Source organism: Rhinolophus sinicus, unplaced genomic scaffold (genome assembly GCF_036562045.2).
Source record: "Rhinolophus sinicus isolate RSC01 unplaced genomic scaffold, ASM3656204v1 Contig192, whole genome shotgun sequence".
In the NCBI taxonomy this organism is placed as follows: Eukaryota; Metazoa; Chordata; class Mammalia; order Chiroptera; family Rhinolophidae; genus Rhinolophus; species Rhinolophus sinicus.
In genome coordinates, this window is record NW_027423991.1 from 1 (window position 1) to 11,286 (window position 11,286).

At 41.9% G+C, this 11,286-nt stretch overlaps 2 protein-coding genes across 2 annotated transcripts; both read left to right on the forward strand.

Moving 5' to 3' along the window:
• Positions 1 to 3: 3 nt before the first annotated feature.
• Positions 4 to 1,736, forward strand: LOC109451079 (protocadherin beta-7; the record flags this gene model as incomplete). Its single annotated transcript, XM_074324405.1, is given in 7 exon segments — positions 4 to 1,076; positions 1,078 to 1,116; positions 1,118 to 1,186; positions 1,188 to 1,325; positions 1,327 to 1,355; positions 1,358 to 1,471; positions 1,474 to 1,736. Coding segments are annotated over 7 exon segments (1,701 nt in total), but the record flags the coding sequence as incomplete, so codon positions are not given.
• Positions 1,737 to 4,367: 2,631 nt separating this feature from the next.
• LOC109451080 (protocadherin beta-13) lies at positions 4,368 to 7,191 on the forward strand. Its single transcript, XM_019739006.2, is given in 12 exon segments — positions 4,368 to 5,596; positions 5,598 to 5,858; positions 5,860 to 5,978; positions 5,981 to 6,016; positions 6,019 to 6,090; positions 6,093 to 6,122; positions 6,125 to 6,247; positions 6,250 to 6,294; positions 6,297 to 6,650; positions 6,653 to 6,700; positions 6,703 to 6,780; positions 6,783 to 7,191. Coding segments are annotated over 12 exon segments (2,358 nt in total). The 5' UTR covers positions 4,368 to 4,520; the 3' UTR covers positions 6,899 to 7,191.
• Positions 7,192 to 11,286: the final 4,095 nt, after the last annotated feature.

An 11,286-nucleotide genomic window follows, 5' to 3' on the forward strand; every position in this document is an offset into this window, starting at 1 on the left:
AGATCCGGGACCGCTCTGGTACGCATACTAGTTTTGGACATAAATGATAACGTCCCTGAATTTGTACAGTCGCTCTATAAGGTGCAGGTGCCGGAGAACAGCCCTGTTGGCTCCTTGGTTGTTGCCGTGTCAGCTAGAGATTTAGATACCGGAAGTAATGGGGAAATAGTTTATGCATTTTTTTATGCAACTGAAAGAATTCTCAAAACGTTTCAAATCAATTCAACATCTGGCAATATTCAACTTAAAGCCGAATTGAACTATGAGGAAATACAAACTTACACATTAACTATTCAGGCAAAGGATGGTGGAGGGTTTTCTGGAAAATGCACCGTGGTGGTTCACGTAACAGATATCAATGATAATCCACCAGAACTGCTCATGTCATCACTTACTAGCCCAATTGCAGAAAACTCTGCCAAGACAGTCGTGGCTGTTTTTAGGATTAGAGACAAAGATTCAGGGAACAATGCAAAGATGGTGTGCTCCATCCAAGATGATCTCCCCTTCGTCCTGAAGCCATCTGTAGAGAATTTCTACACCTTGGTAACAGAGAGCCCGCTGGACAGAGAGAGCCAGGCCGAGTACAACATCACGATCACCGTCAGCGACTTGGGGACCCCCAGGCTGAAAACCCAGCACAACATAACCGTGCTGGTCTCCGACGTCAACGACAACGCCCCGGCCTTCACCCAAACCTCCTACACCCTGTTCGTCCGCGAGAACAACAGCCCCGCCCTGCACATAGGCAGCGTCAGCGCCACCGACAGAGACGCGGGCGCCAACGCCCAGGTCACCTACTCGCTGCTGCCGCCACAGGACCCGCACCTGCCCCTGGCCGCCCTGGTGTCCATCAACGCCGACAACGGGCAGCTGTTCGCCCTGAGAGCGCTGGATTACGAGGCCCTGCAGGCCTTGGAGTTCCGCGTGGGCGCCACGGACCGCGGCTCCCCTGCGCTGAGCAGCCAGGCGCTGGTGCGCGTGGTGCTGGACGCCAACGACAACTCGCCCTTCGTGCTGTACCCGCTGCAGAACGGCTCTGCGCCCTGCACCGAGCTGGTGCCCAGGGCGGCGAGCCGGCTACCTGGTGAGCAAGGTGGTGGCGGTGGACGGAGACTGGCCAGAACGCCTGGCTGTCGTACCAGCTGCTCAAGGCCACGGAGCCCGGGCTGTTCGGCGTGTGGGCGCAACGGCGAGGTGCGCACGCCGCGGCTGCTGAGCGAGCCCGACGCGGCCAAGCACAGCCTGCTGCTCCTGGTCAACGTCAATGGCGGGCCCCCGCTGTCGGTCAGCCTCACGCTGCACGTGCTGCTGGTGGACGGCTTCGCAGCCCTACCTGCCGCTCCCGGAAGCGGCGGCCGACCGGCCCAGGCCGACCCGCTCACGGTCTACCTGGTCATCGCGTTGGCGTCGGTGTCGACGCTCTTCCTGTTCTCGGTGCTGGCGTACATCGGAGTGCGGCTGTGCAGGAGGGCAGGGCCGCCTCGTTGGGTGGCTGCTCGGTGCCCGAGGGCCACTTTCCGGGCCACCTGGTGGATGTCAGCGGTACTGGGACCCTGTCCCAGAGCTACCAGTATGAGGTGTGTCTGAAGGGAGGTTCTGGGAGTAATGAGTTCAAGTTCCTGAAGCCTATTCTCTCGAATCTGCAGTCTCAGAGCATGGGGAGGGAAGTGGAAGAACATCCTTCATTTCAGAATGATTTGGGTTTCTAATAAAGAGTGAAAAATAAATGTGAATATTGTGTCTGTGAATGCATTCCTCGAGATTTATCCTGAGTTACCTGTAGTTGAGTGCTTTCACATTGTTTAAAGTATTCTTAAAGTCACAGAATAAATTTATTTACACAGGAAATGATCCAGTTTTAGCCCTAAGACCCTCCACAATGCATGGAATGTGTTTCTATTTATCTCTAAGAATTATGCGTTTTGTGCAGTCTATGACATGTAAATCTTGTTTGAGATGTTGTAAATTGGTTTTCATTGTCTCTAAACTTATTGCTACTATTATCTTCTGAGTTGGTTTCAGTGTTGTAGAAGTATATCTACCCAAGTTTTAGAAGCATGGATTGTAGAATATCTTTTAAAGCTTTTTAAAAGTACTTACCATGCATCACACATTATTTTTAACAGTTTAAATATTAGAAGTAAACCTAGGAGGGGAGTTATTTTATAAATGAGCAAATGGATGTTTACAAAGGTTCAGTAAGTTCACTAAGGTCACCAACTAACAAATAGCAGAGCTCAGCCTCTCTCTTAGATCTGTTTGATGCTGGGACCTTGCTATGATGCTATACTGTTTTCTGTCATTAGATATTACCTGGCAAGTTTGTCCCTAATTAAGGAAAAGAAATATTTTTTTCCTGTTCATATTCCTGTTCAGTATATTCAATATTTGGAAATAATATGCATATTTTTTGTTGTATTTTCTTATCAACCACTAATCCAGCTTTTCTAGATCAATTATTCAACTATTATTATTAAAGCTCTGATCTAACCAAATCTCAAGTGAAAAAAAAGGAAAGATCAATCTGTGCTTTCTTCTTGTTATGTGAACGTATGACCTTCCTTTCACAGAAAAGATTAATGAGCCTGAATAGAAATATTACATAATTTTGATTGCTTCATTAGTTTATTGTTTTCCTCACATCACAGTACTTTTCTACAGTAGTCCTAACGTGCTTTTTAAACACGTTTTCCTCCTTTAATTTGAAAGTTTATTTTTAAAGTTTCTTATTCAATATACTGCAGTGCTGAATCCAGAAAGTATAAGAAAAAGAATAGTGTTAAATATGTAATATTAAAGAGAAACAAGTTATCATTAAATTACTTAGAGATTCTGGGGAGTTAAGAAGAAGCTTTGTTTGTTATAATAATCTGTAACTGCTTTTTCTTTAACATATCCAGATAATTTTTGTGTAGCTGTATTCTGAATATATTATAAACTAATGCTGGTAAATCTTAAAATAGTACTATTACTGTGCATTAATAATGGGATATAGTCTAAGGACAAAATAAAAACCCTCCGTAATCTTAAGTTGTTCTCATAGTGTCAGGATAAAATTATCCAGTTTTTCCAACAAATCAATGACATGGAAAAAGGGAGGAAGGAATTTTACACAATTAAATAAATCAAGAGAGACATACCAACCAAATGTAATGTGTGATGAATATTGTTTTAAACAACCATAACAACTGTGAAAGAATTGGAGAAATTTGAATGTAGATGATATTAAATAATATTCACCTAATTTCTTAGGTATGGTATGGCACTGTAGTTCATATATGTATATATGTCATTAAAAGTTAGAGGTGTATAGAAGTATTTATGAGTGAAATTTTAGTTTGGGATGTGAAAATGGGAGATCAACAATTATGGCAAAATATTCAGAATTGTTGAAGCTAATTATGAGTATCTGGAGGGTTATCATACTATTTCCCTTAATCAAGTTTGAAATTCTTTTAAATAAAAGTATTTTTAATTGACATTATAAAAAGAGAAGTGGAGTTAAAGATTAGGACATCCTTCTAAATACAGAATCACCACTGTTGTCACAGATTATATAATACCTCTAGTAGACAAACTTTCCAGTCTTTCCTTGCTTAATCATTTGACATTATAACTTCTACCTGAGATAATTCTGTTCATGCATTCTCCTACCATGTGAATATTGGGTGTTTTTCTAAGTCATGACAATGGACTCAATTAAACTCAGCTAACTGGTGACATCAAATTACATGCCTGGTGTGTGTGTGTGTGTGTGTGTGTGTGTGTGTATGTATTTATAAGGTTAATCTGTCTCTGCTTCAGTTTCCTCACCTGTATGGGGAGAACTCATAGCAGCCCTATATAGTAGATACTATTATAATTATAATCTCCACCTTACAGATGAGGAAACTGAGGTAGAAATTAAATAATTTGCCCAAGGTTCATAGCTATTAATTATTCCCTTAGTTCATGGCAATAAAAGTACATGATTCTGAAACTTGTCCATTTTAGCCCAATTATTTATTTAAATTTTTCCCCTGCATATATTCTTTGTTCTCAGGCTGATACATAAATATATATTTTTTTGCTTCAAACTCAATTAGCATTGTTAAAAGTAGAAAGTCCCTACTAATGCCATTTCTTTTGTGTGGCCCTCAGACAATTGTCTGCACTGTAAGGTCTGGCTATAGTAAAGGCAATGTTGTAACTTGTACAACACAGGCAAGAGTTACGACTATTGCATCCATTTTCATCCCAGTAAATGTAAGATCCTATGAGGACGCGTGGTGGCGCTGCAGGATAAGAAGGTACAAACCGGAACTGCAGCTACGGCTCCATTAACAGGCAAATTTTACAAGCAGAGCTTGGAAGCCCACGGAAGCTCGGGTGCCACCGGAGGAAGACTTGGTCCTCTGAAAAGGACTACTCACCGGAATATTTCTGAGGTATCCTGTGGAATAATCACAGTCTCAAATACTGAGTTCTTTACAGCTCAGCGGAACCAGCCTCTCCAGAGGCTGTACCAAGCAAGAACAATGGAGGCCGGCTGGAAGATCATTTGCAAACAAAGGCAAGTCCTTTTTCTCTTTCTCTTCTTGGCCTTATCTCAGGCGGGCACTGAACCTAGGCGTTATTCTGTGGTGGAGGAAACTGAGGGGAGCTCGTTTGTAACCAATTTAGCAAAGGACTTGGATCTGGGCCAGAGTGAACTCTCTAGGCGGGGGGCTAGGGTAATTTCCAAAGGGAACAAACTGCATTTGCAGCTCGATCAGGAGACCGGGTATTTGTTGCTAAATGAGAAACTGGACCGAGAGGAACTGTGCGGTCACACAGAGCCCTGTGTGCTGCGTTTCCAGGTGTTGCTAGAGAATCCCTTACAGTTTTTTCAAGCTGAGCTACAAGTAATAGACATAAATGACCATGCTCCGGTGTTCGTGGAACGAGATATGTTGCTAAAAATATCAGAGAGCAGTCCTCCTGGGACTGCATTTCCTCTGAAGAACGCTCAGGATGTGGATGTAGGTCGAAATAATATTGAGAGTTATATTATCAGTCCCAACTCCTATTTTTGGGTCCTTACCCGCAAAGGCAGCGATGGCAGGAAATACCCGGAGCTGGTTCTAGACAAAGCGCTGGATCGCGAGGAGGAACCTGAGCTCAGGTTAACGCTCATCGCTCAGGATGGCGGCTCTCCACCCCGGTCTGGAACCGCTCAGGTCTACATCGAAGTCACAGATATCAACGATAATGCCCCTGAATTCGAGCAGCCTTACTATAATGTTCAGATCCCTGAGGACAGTCCCATAGGCTTCCTGATTGTCAGGGTCTCTGCGACGGATGTAGACGTAGGAGTCCACGGAGAGATTTCCTACTCACTTTTCCAGGCTTCAGAAGAGATTAGAAAAACCTTTGAGATCAACCCCATGACAGGAGATATTCGACTGAAAAAACATCTTGATTTCGAAACAATTCAGTCCTATGAGGTCAATATTGAGGCCAGAGATGCTGGAAACTTGTTCGGAAAATGCACCGTTCTGACTCGAGTTTTGGATGTGAACGACAATGCCCCAGAAGTCACTATGTCCGCACTAACCAGCCAGATCCCTGAGAACTCCCGAGACTGTGGTTGCAGTTTACAGTGTTTCAGATCTTGATTCGGAAGAAAATGGGAAAATAAGTTGCTCCATTCAAGACGATCTACCCTTTTTCCTGAAATCTTCCTTGGAAAACTTTTACACCCTAGTCACAGAGAGACCGCTGGATAGAGAGAGCCAGGCCGAGTACAACATCACCATCACCGTCACCGACTTGGGGACACCCAGGCTGAAAACCCAGCACAACATAACCGTGCTGGTGTCCGACGTCAACGACAACGCCTGCCTTCACCCAAACCTCCTACACCCTGTTCGTCCGCGAGAACAACAGCCCTGCCCTGCACATAGGCAGCGTCAGCGCCACCGACAGAGACGCGGGCGCCAACGCCCAGGTCACCTACTGCTGCTGCCGCCACAGGACCCGCACCTGCCCCTGGCCTCCTGGTGTCCATCAACGCCGACAACGGGCAGCTGTTCGCCCTGAGGGCGCTGGATTACGAGGCCCTGCAGGCCTTGAGTTCCGCGTGGGCGCCACGGACCGCGGCTCCCTGCGCTGAGCAGCCAGGCGCTGGTGCGCGTGCTGGTGCTGGACGCCAACGACAACTCGCCCTTCGTGCTGTACCCGCTGCAGAACGGCTCTGCGCCCTGCACCGAGCTGGTGCCCAGGGCGGCGAGCCGGGCTACCTGGTGAGCAAGGTGGTGGCGGTGGACGGAGACTGGGCCAGAACGCCTGGCTGTCGTACCAGCTGCTCAAGGCCACGGAGCCCGGGCTGTTCGGCGTGTGGGCGCTGGCGGCGAGGTGCGCGGCGCGGCGCTGCTGAGCGCGCGACGCGGCCAAGCACAGGCTGGTGGTGCTGGTCAAGGACAATGGCGAGCCGCCGCTGTCGGCCAGCGTCACGCTGCACGTGCTGCTGGTGGACGGCTTCGCAGCCCTACCTGCCGCTCCCGGAAGCGGCGGCCGACCCGCCCAGGCCGACCCGCTCACGGTCTATCTGGTCATCGCGTTGGCGTCGGTGTCGTCGCTCTTCCTGTTCTCGGTGCTGGCGTTCATCGCGGTGCGGCTGTGCAGGAGGGCAGGGCCGCCGCGTTGGGTGGCTGCTCGGTGCCCGAGGGCCACTTTCCGGCCACCTGGTGGATGTCGGCGGTACTGGGACCCTTTCCCAGAGCTATCAGTATGAGGTTTGTCTGACCGGAGGCTTAGGGCCAGCGAGTTCAAATTTCTGAAGCCTGTTGTGCCCAATTCTCAGGGCCATTATCCTGGGCCAGAAATAGAAGAAAATAGTAACTTTGGGAATGATTTTGGTTTCAGTATTCAGTGACAGTAATTGTTTATCATATTCCAAATAGTTAAAATTGATCATTTCAATGTGATGGTTTTTCTGGCCACCTATTAGGAATTTTTAAATTATACTAAACTTGCTTGCAAAATTTCTTATGTTAGTTTTTTGTTTTAAGGATCTCTTCATTACTATAACAAGATGAATGGTCCTTAATCTTGCCTCTAAAAAGGCTAATGAAGTCAGTATTTGTACAAATCTTTGTTCTGGAATAGCTTACAAATGTATTGGGGAAAAACAGTGAAAAGTTAATTTTGTATAGTTAATTGTATTTTCTTGAGCTTTTTAGTTTTTATTATTAGTTTTAAACCATTAGGTATATATAAGCAGGAATGCACTAACACTTATGCTGAAGTATGCCTAAGCAGAAAGGAAAGAGAACTGGTACAGTGAGAATTTGGCTCTTGCTTTATTTTGCTCTCGTAGCACTAATCTTTGATACTGTTTTCTCTTAAAATGTTATACCAATTGTACTTCCTTTCATCATTTTACCAGTATTCATTTTAATATAATTATTTTAATTGCTTTCCATTTAGTTTCATTGGTGTTTAAAGGAGAGGGAAAGCTATACTGTATTTATCCAGTGAAATGAAATAGCATAGTAGTGAAATTGACTTTTCCCATTTGAGAAACATTGAGTATCTCTGACAGAAAATGCAGTGGCCACCTAATATCCATTCATCTTTTCTTCTGTAGTAACAGATCCCAAATTTTACTTAGGGCATTGGTGTGTTTATTCAAAATAATACATTTTTTCAACGTCCTTGGCAGCTAGAATGGGGTATTTGACTAGGTTTTAGTCAATGACATGCATATACAAATGTTGTAGATGACTTCTAAGAAAGTTATTTAAAGAGAGAGAACTCATCTAGGAAGGAGTCCCTTTTTGTCCTTACAGAAGGACAAAACTCCTTGCTGCTTATAATGTGTACATCATGGTTGGAACACAGTTAGCGATGTTGGGCCATAAAGCAACATTGAGGATAGAAATAATGGACAAAGACAGTCAGTGTAGAATAAACTTTAAAGAGATGAGGGTCCCTCATGATTACTGAGTTACTATCTCATCCCTGGTTTACCTACTTCTGAACTTTTTTTATTTGAGAAATAAAGGAACTTCTATCTCATGTAAGCCACCATCATTTTAGTTTTATGCTACCTCCAATGGACTCTAATCCTAATGCTTTAACATTAAGATTTTTTATTAAAACATTATATAATAAATAAAATGCACAGATCTTAAGTGAACAGATCAGTTTGCTCTAACTGATCTTTTTTAAGCTTTTAATTTTTGATTTCTAATTCAGTTAAAAGTAGTGTACAGAGTACATTCATTATCTTTTTAATCCTTTTCCAGACCTTAAAGGAGTTGGCATATTATCCCCTCTTTTACACTTAAATAACTGGAGTTATGAAAGATTAAGTAACTTGCTTGCAATTGTGAGTAATAAAAGGAAAAATTTGAAATATATTCTAAATCTACTTGAATTGAGTAAGTTCTTCACCTACCATGTTTCCCTGAAAATAAGAATAGCCAGGCAATCAGCTCTAATGTGTCTTTTGGAGCAAAAATTAATATAAGACCTGGTATTATTATATTATATTATATTATATTATATTATATTATATTATATTATATTATATTATATTATATTACCTGGTCTTATAGTAAAATAAGACCAGGTCTTATATTAATGTTTGCTCCAAAAGATGCATTAGAGCTGATTGTCCGGCTATGTCTTATTTTCAGGGAAACACGGTATATGCTTTAATGGCAGGTAATTGGTAGCATTGTCTTCCTAAGAAAGGAAGTGAAATCCATCTGTTCCATGAACTGAACTCCTATGTGGAAATATAAATTTTGGCCTATAGTTTGTATTTGTTTCTATATCAATGGCCACACTGCTCTGGACCAATAAACGCAAAGTTCTTATGAAAGCACTGACCTACGTAAACCAGGAGTTTAGGCCAAAATTTATCTTCGTCACAAATGGCTCAACTTGATTATCTTCCCGCACATTCTCAACATATCACATTCATTATTGCAGAAATGAATGCCCTGATAGGGAGTAGTATTGCCCTATGATTGATTGTATTCCTTGAATTTCTTCTACTATCCCTTAAGTCTTTTTCCATCATCCCTAATATATAGTTTTCATTTTCTTTGGAAAGTTGAAACTTGCTTTATCATATACATCTTTGTAATTCCTTTATTCAAATGAAATATACTGCATTAATTTTAGCATACCATTTTACCATTTATTTAAAAGCAGTTGCTATTCTAGTATTAATTCTAAATGAAATAACCAAGAGAAGTATAGGCAATGATGTGGAGGAATTTTTATCGCTAAATAATTTAGAGATTCTGGAAATTTAATAGGGAAAATTTATAGGTTCCAATTATTTTCTGTTACAATTAACAATATGTCTTTGGCAACTCCTTAAAAAAGCATGCTGAAAAAAGATGTTGGGAGTGAGAAACAACTTTGTTCTGAAATGATAGCTCATCAGAACTGAACTAGATATTTTTCAGCATTTGCTCTGATAATGCTAATCTTGTAGATTGAAAATTTTGTTGACTCAGCAGTTGGGTGCATGAGAATCTATGTTTGTGTTATGTATTAGTTTTCTGTTGCTGCTATAAAAATGACCACAAACATAGTTGCTTAAGGCAATAAGAATGTATTACCTTATACTGTGTTTCCCCAAAATAAGACCTAACTGGAAAATAAGCCCTAGCATGATTTTTCAGGATGCCTGTAATATAAAATAAGCCCTACCGTATTTCCCTGAAAATAAGACAGGCTCTTATATTAATTTTTGCTCCAAAAGACGCGTTAGGGCTTATTTTATATTATGAGCATCCTGAAAAATCATGCCATTAGGTCTTATTTTCAGGGAAACACGGTAGTTCTGTAGATCTCAAATATGGGTCTTACTGGGCTAAAATCAAGGTGTCAGGGATGCATTCCTTTTTGGTGGCTCTAGAGGAGAATCCATTTCTTTGTCTTTTCTGGCTTCTAGATGTTGCCTACATTACTTGACTCATGTCCTCCTATTCCATCTTCAAAGCCAGCAGCCTTGTATCTCTTTGACCATTCTTTCGCAGTCACATCTCTCTTTGACTATAGCCAGGAAAGGTTTTGTCCCACCCAGATAATCCAGGATGATCTTCCCTTTACAGGGTACTCAATTCAACTATGTCTTTGAAGTTTCTTTTGCCATGTATGATAACATATTTACAGATTTGGGGAATTAGTGCATGGGCAGCTTTCAGTGGGTGGCCATTATTCTGCCTACCACCAATTGGTTGCTTGGAAGAAAGTTATCCAGTCTAGTAGTACCACCTGTGGCCAAAGGAAGGTTGGCCAGGAGGTTAGGCTTCAATGATTAGATGCTTTAACCCCAGACAAGATAATTAACAAACTTCTCAAAATCCTTAACAAAAACGCTAAACAGATATAGATATCATGAATCTTTACTATAATTCAATCCAGATTTTATAAATGGAAAAATTGAACAAAACAATACAAATCTGATAAGTCATTTGTATCTAAAATAGCTAAAGAACTCTTAAAACTCAATTATAAAAAGGCAAATAACCCAGTATAAAAATGGGCGAAGATCTAAATGGACATTTCTCAAAGGAAGATATACAAATGGCCAATAAGCACCTGAAAAGATGTTTAACATCATTACTCATCAGAGAAATGCAAATCAAAATTATAATGAGATGCCACTTCATACCCACTAGGATGGCTAGAATCAAAAAGTCAGATAACGGCAAGTGTTGGGAGGATGTGCAAAAACAGGAATGCTGATACACCGCTGAGGGGAATGTAAAATGGTGCATCTGTTTTGGTAAAAAGACTGCAGTTCCTTAATTAAACATAGAGACATGATATGATCTAACTTCTGGAGAAATGAAAACGTATGTCCACAGAAACACCTGTACATGAATGTTTATAACAGCATTAATCATAATAGTCAGAAGGTGAAAACAACTCAAATGTCGATCAACAGGTGAATAATCAAAATGTGATATATCTATACAGTGGAACATTACTCAGCCACAAAAAGGAAAGTAGTACCGACACATGCTACAACTTGGAGGATCATTGAAAACATACTACGTGAAAGAAGCCAGTCACAAAAGTCCATGTATTATTTTATTCCACTCATATGAAAGTCCAGAATAGGAAAGTCTATAGAGCTATAAAGTAAATTAATTGTTGATTAGGGCTTGTGGCAGGAGGGACAGGGGATTGGGGGAGGTGATAACTAAAGGCTGTGGGGTTTTTTTGAGGTAATGAACATGTTCTAAAATTGACTGTGGTGATGGATTCATTACTCTGTGAATACACTAAAAG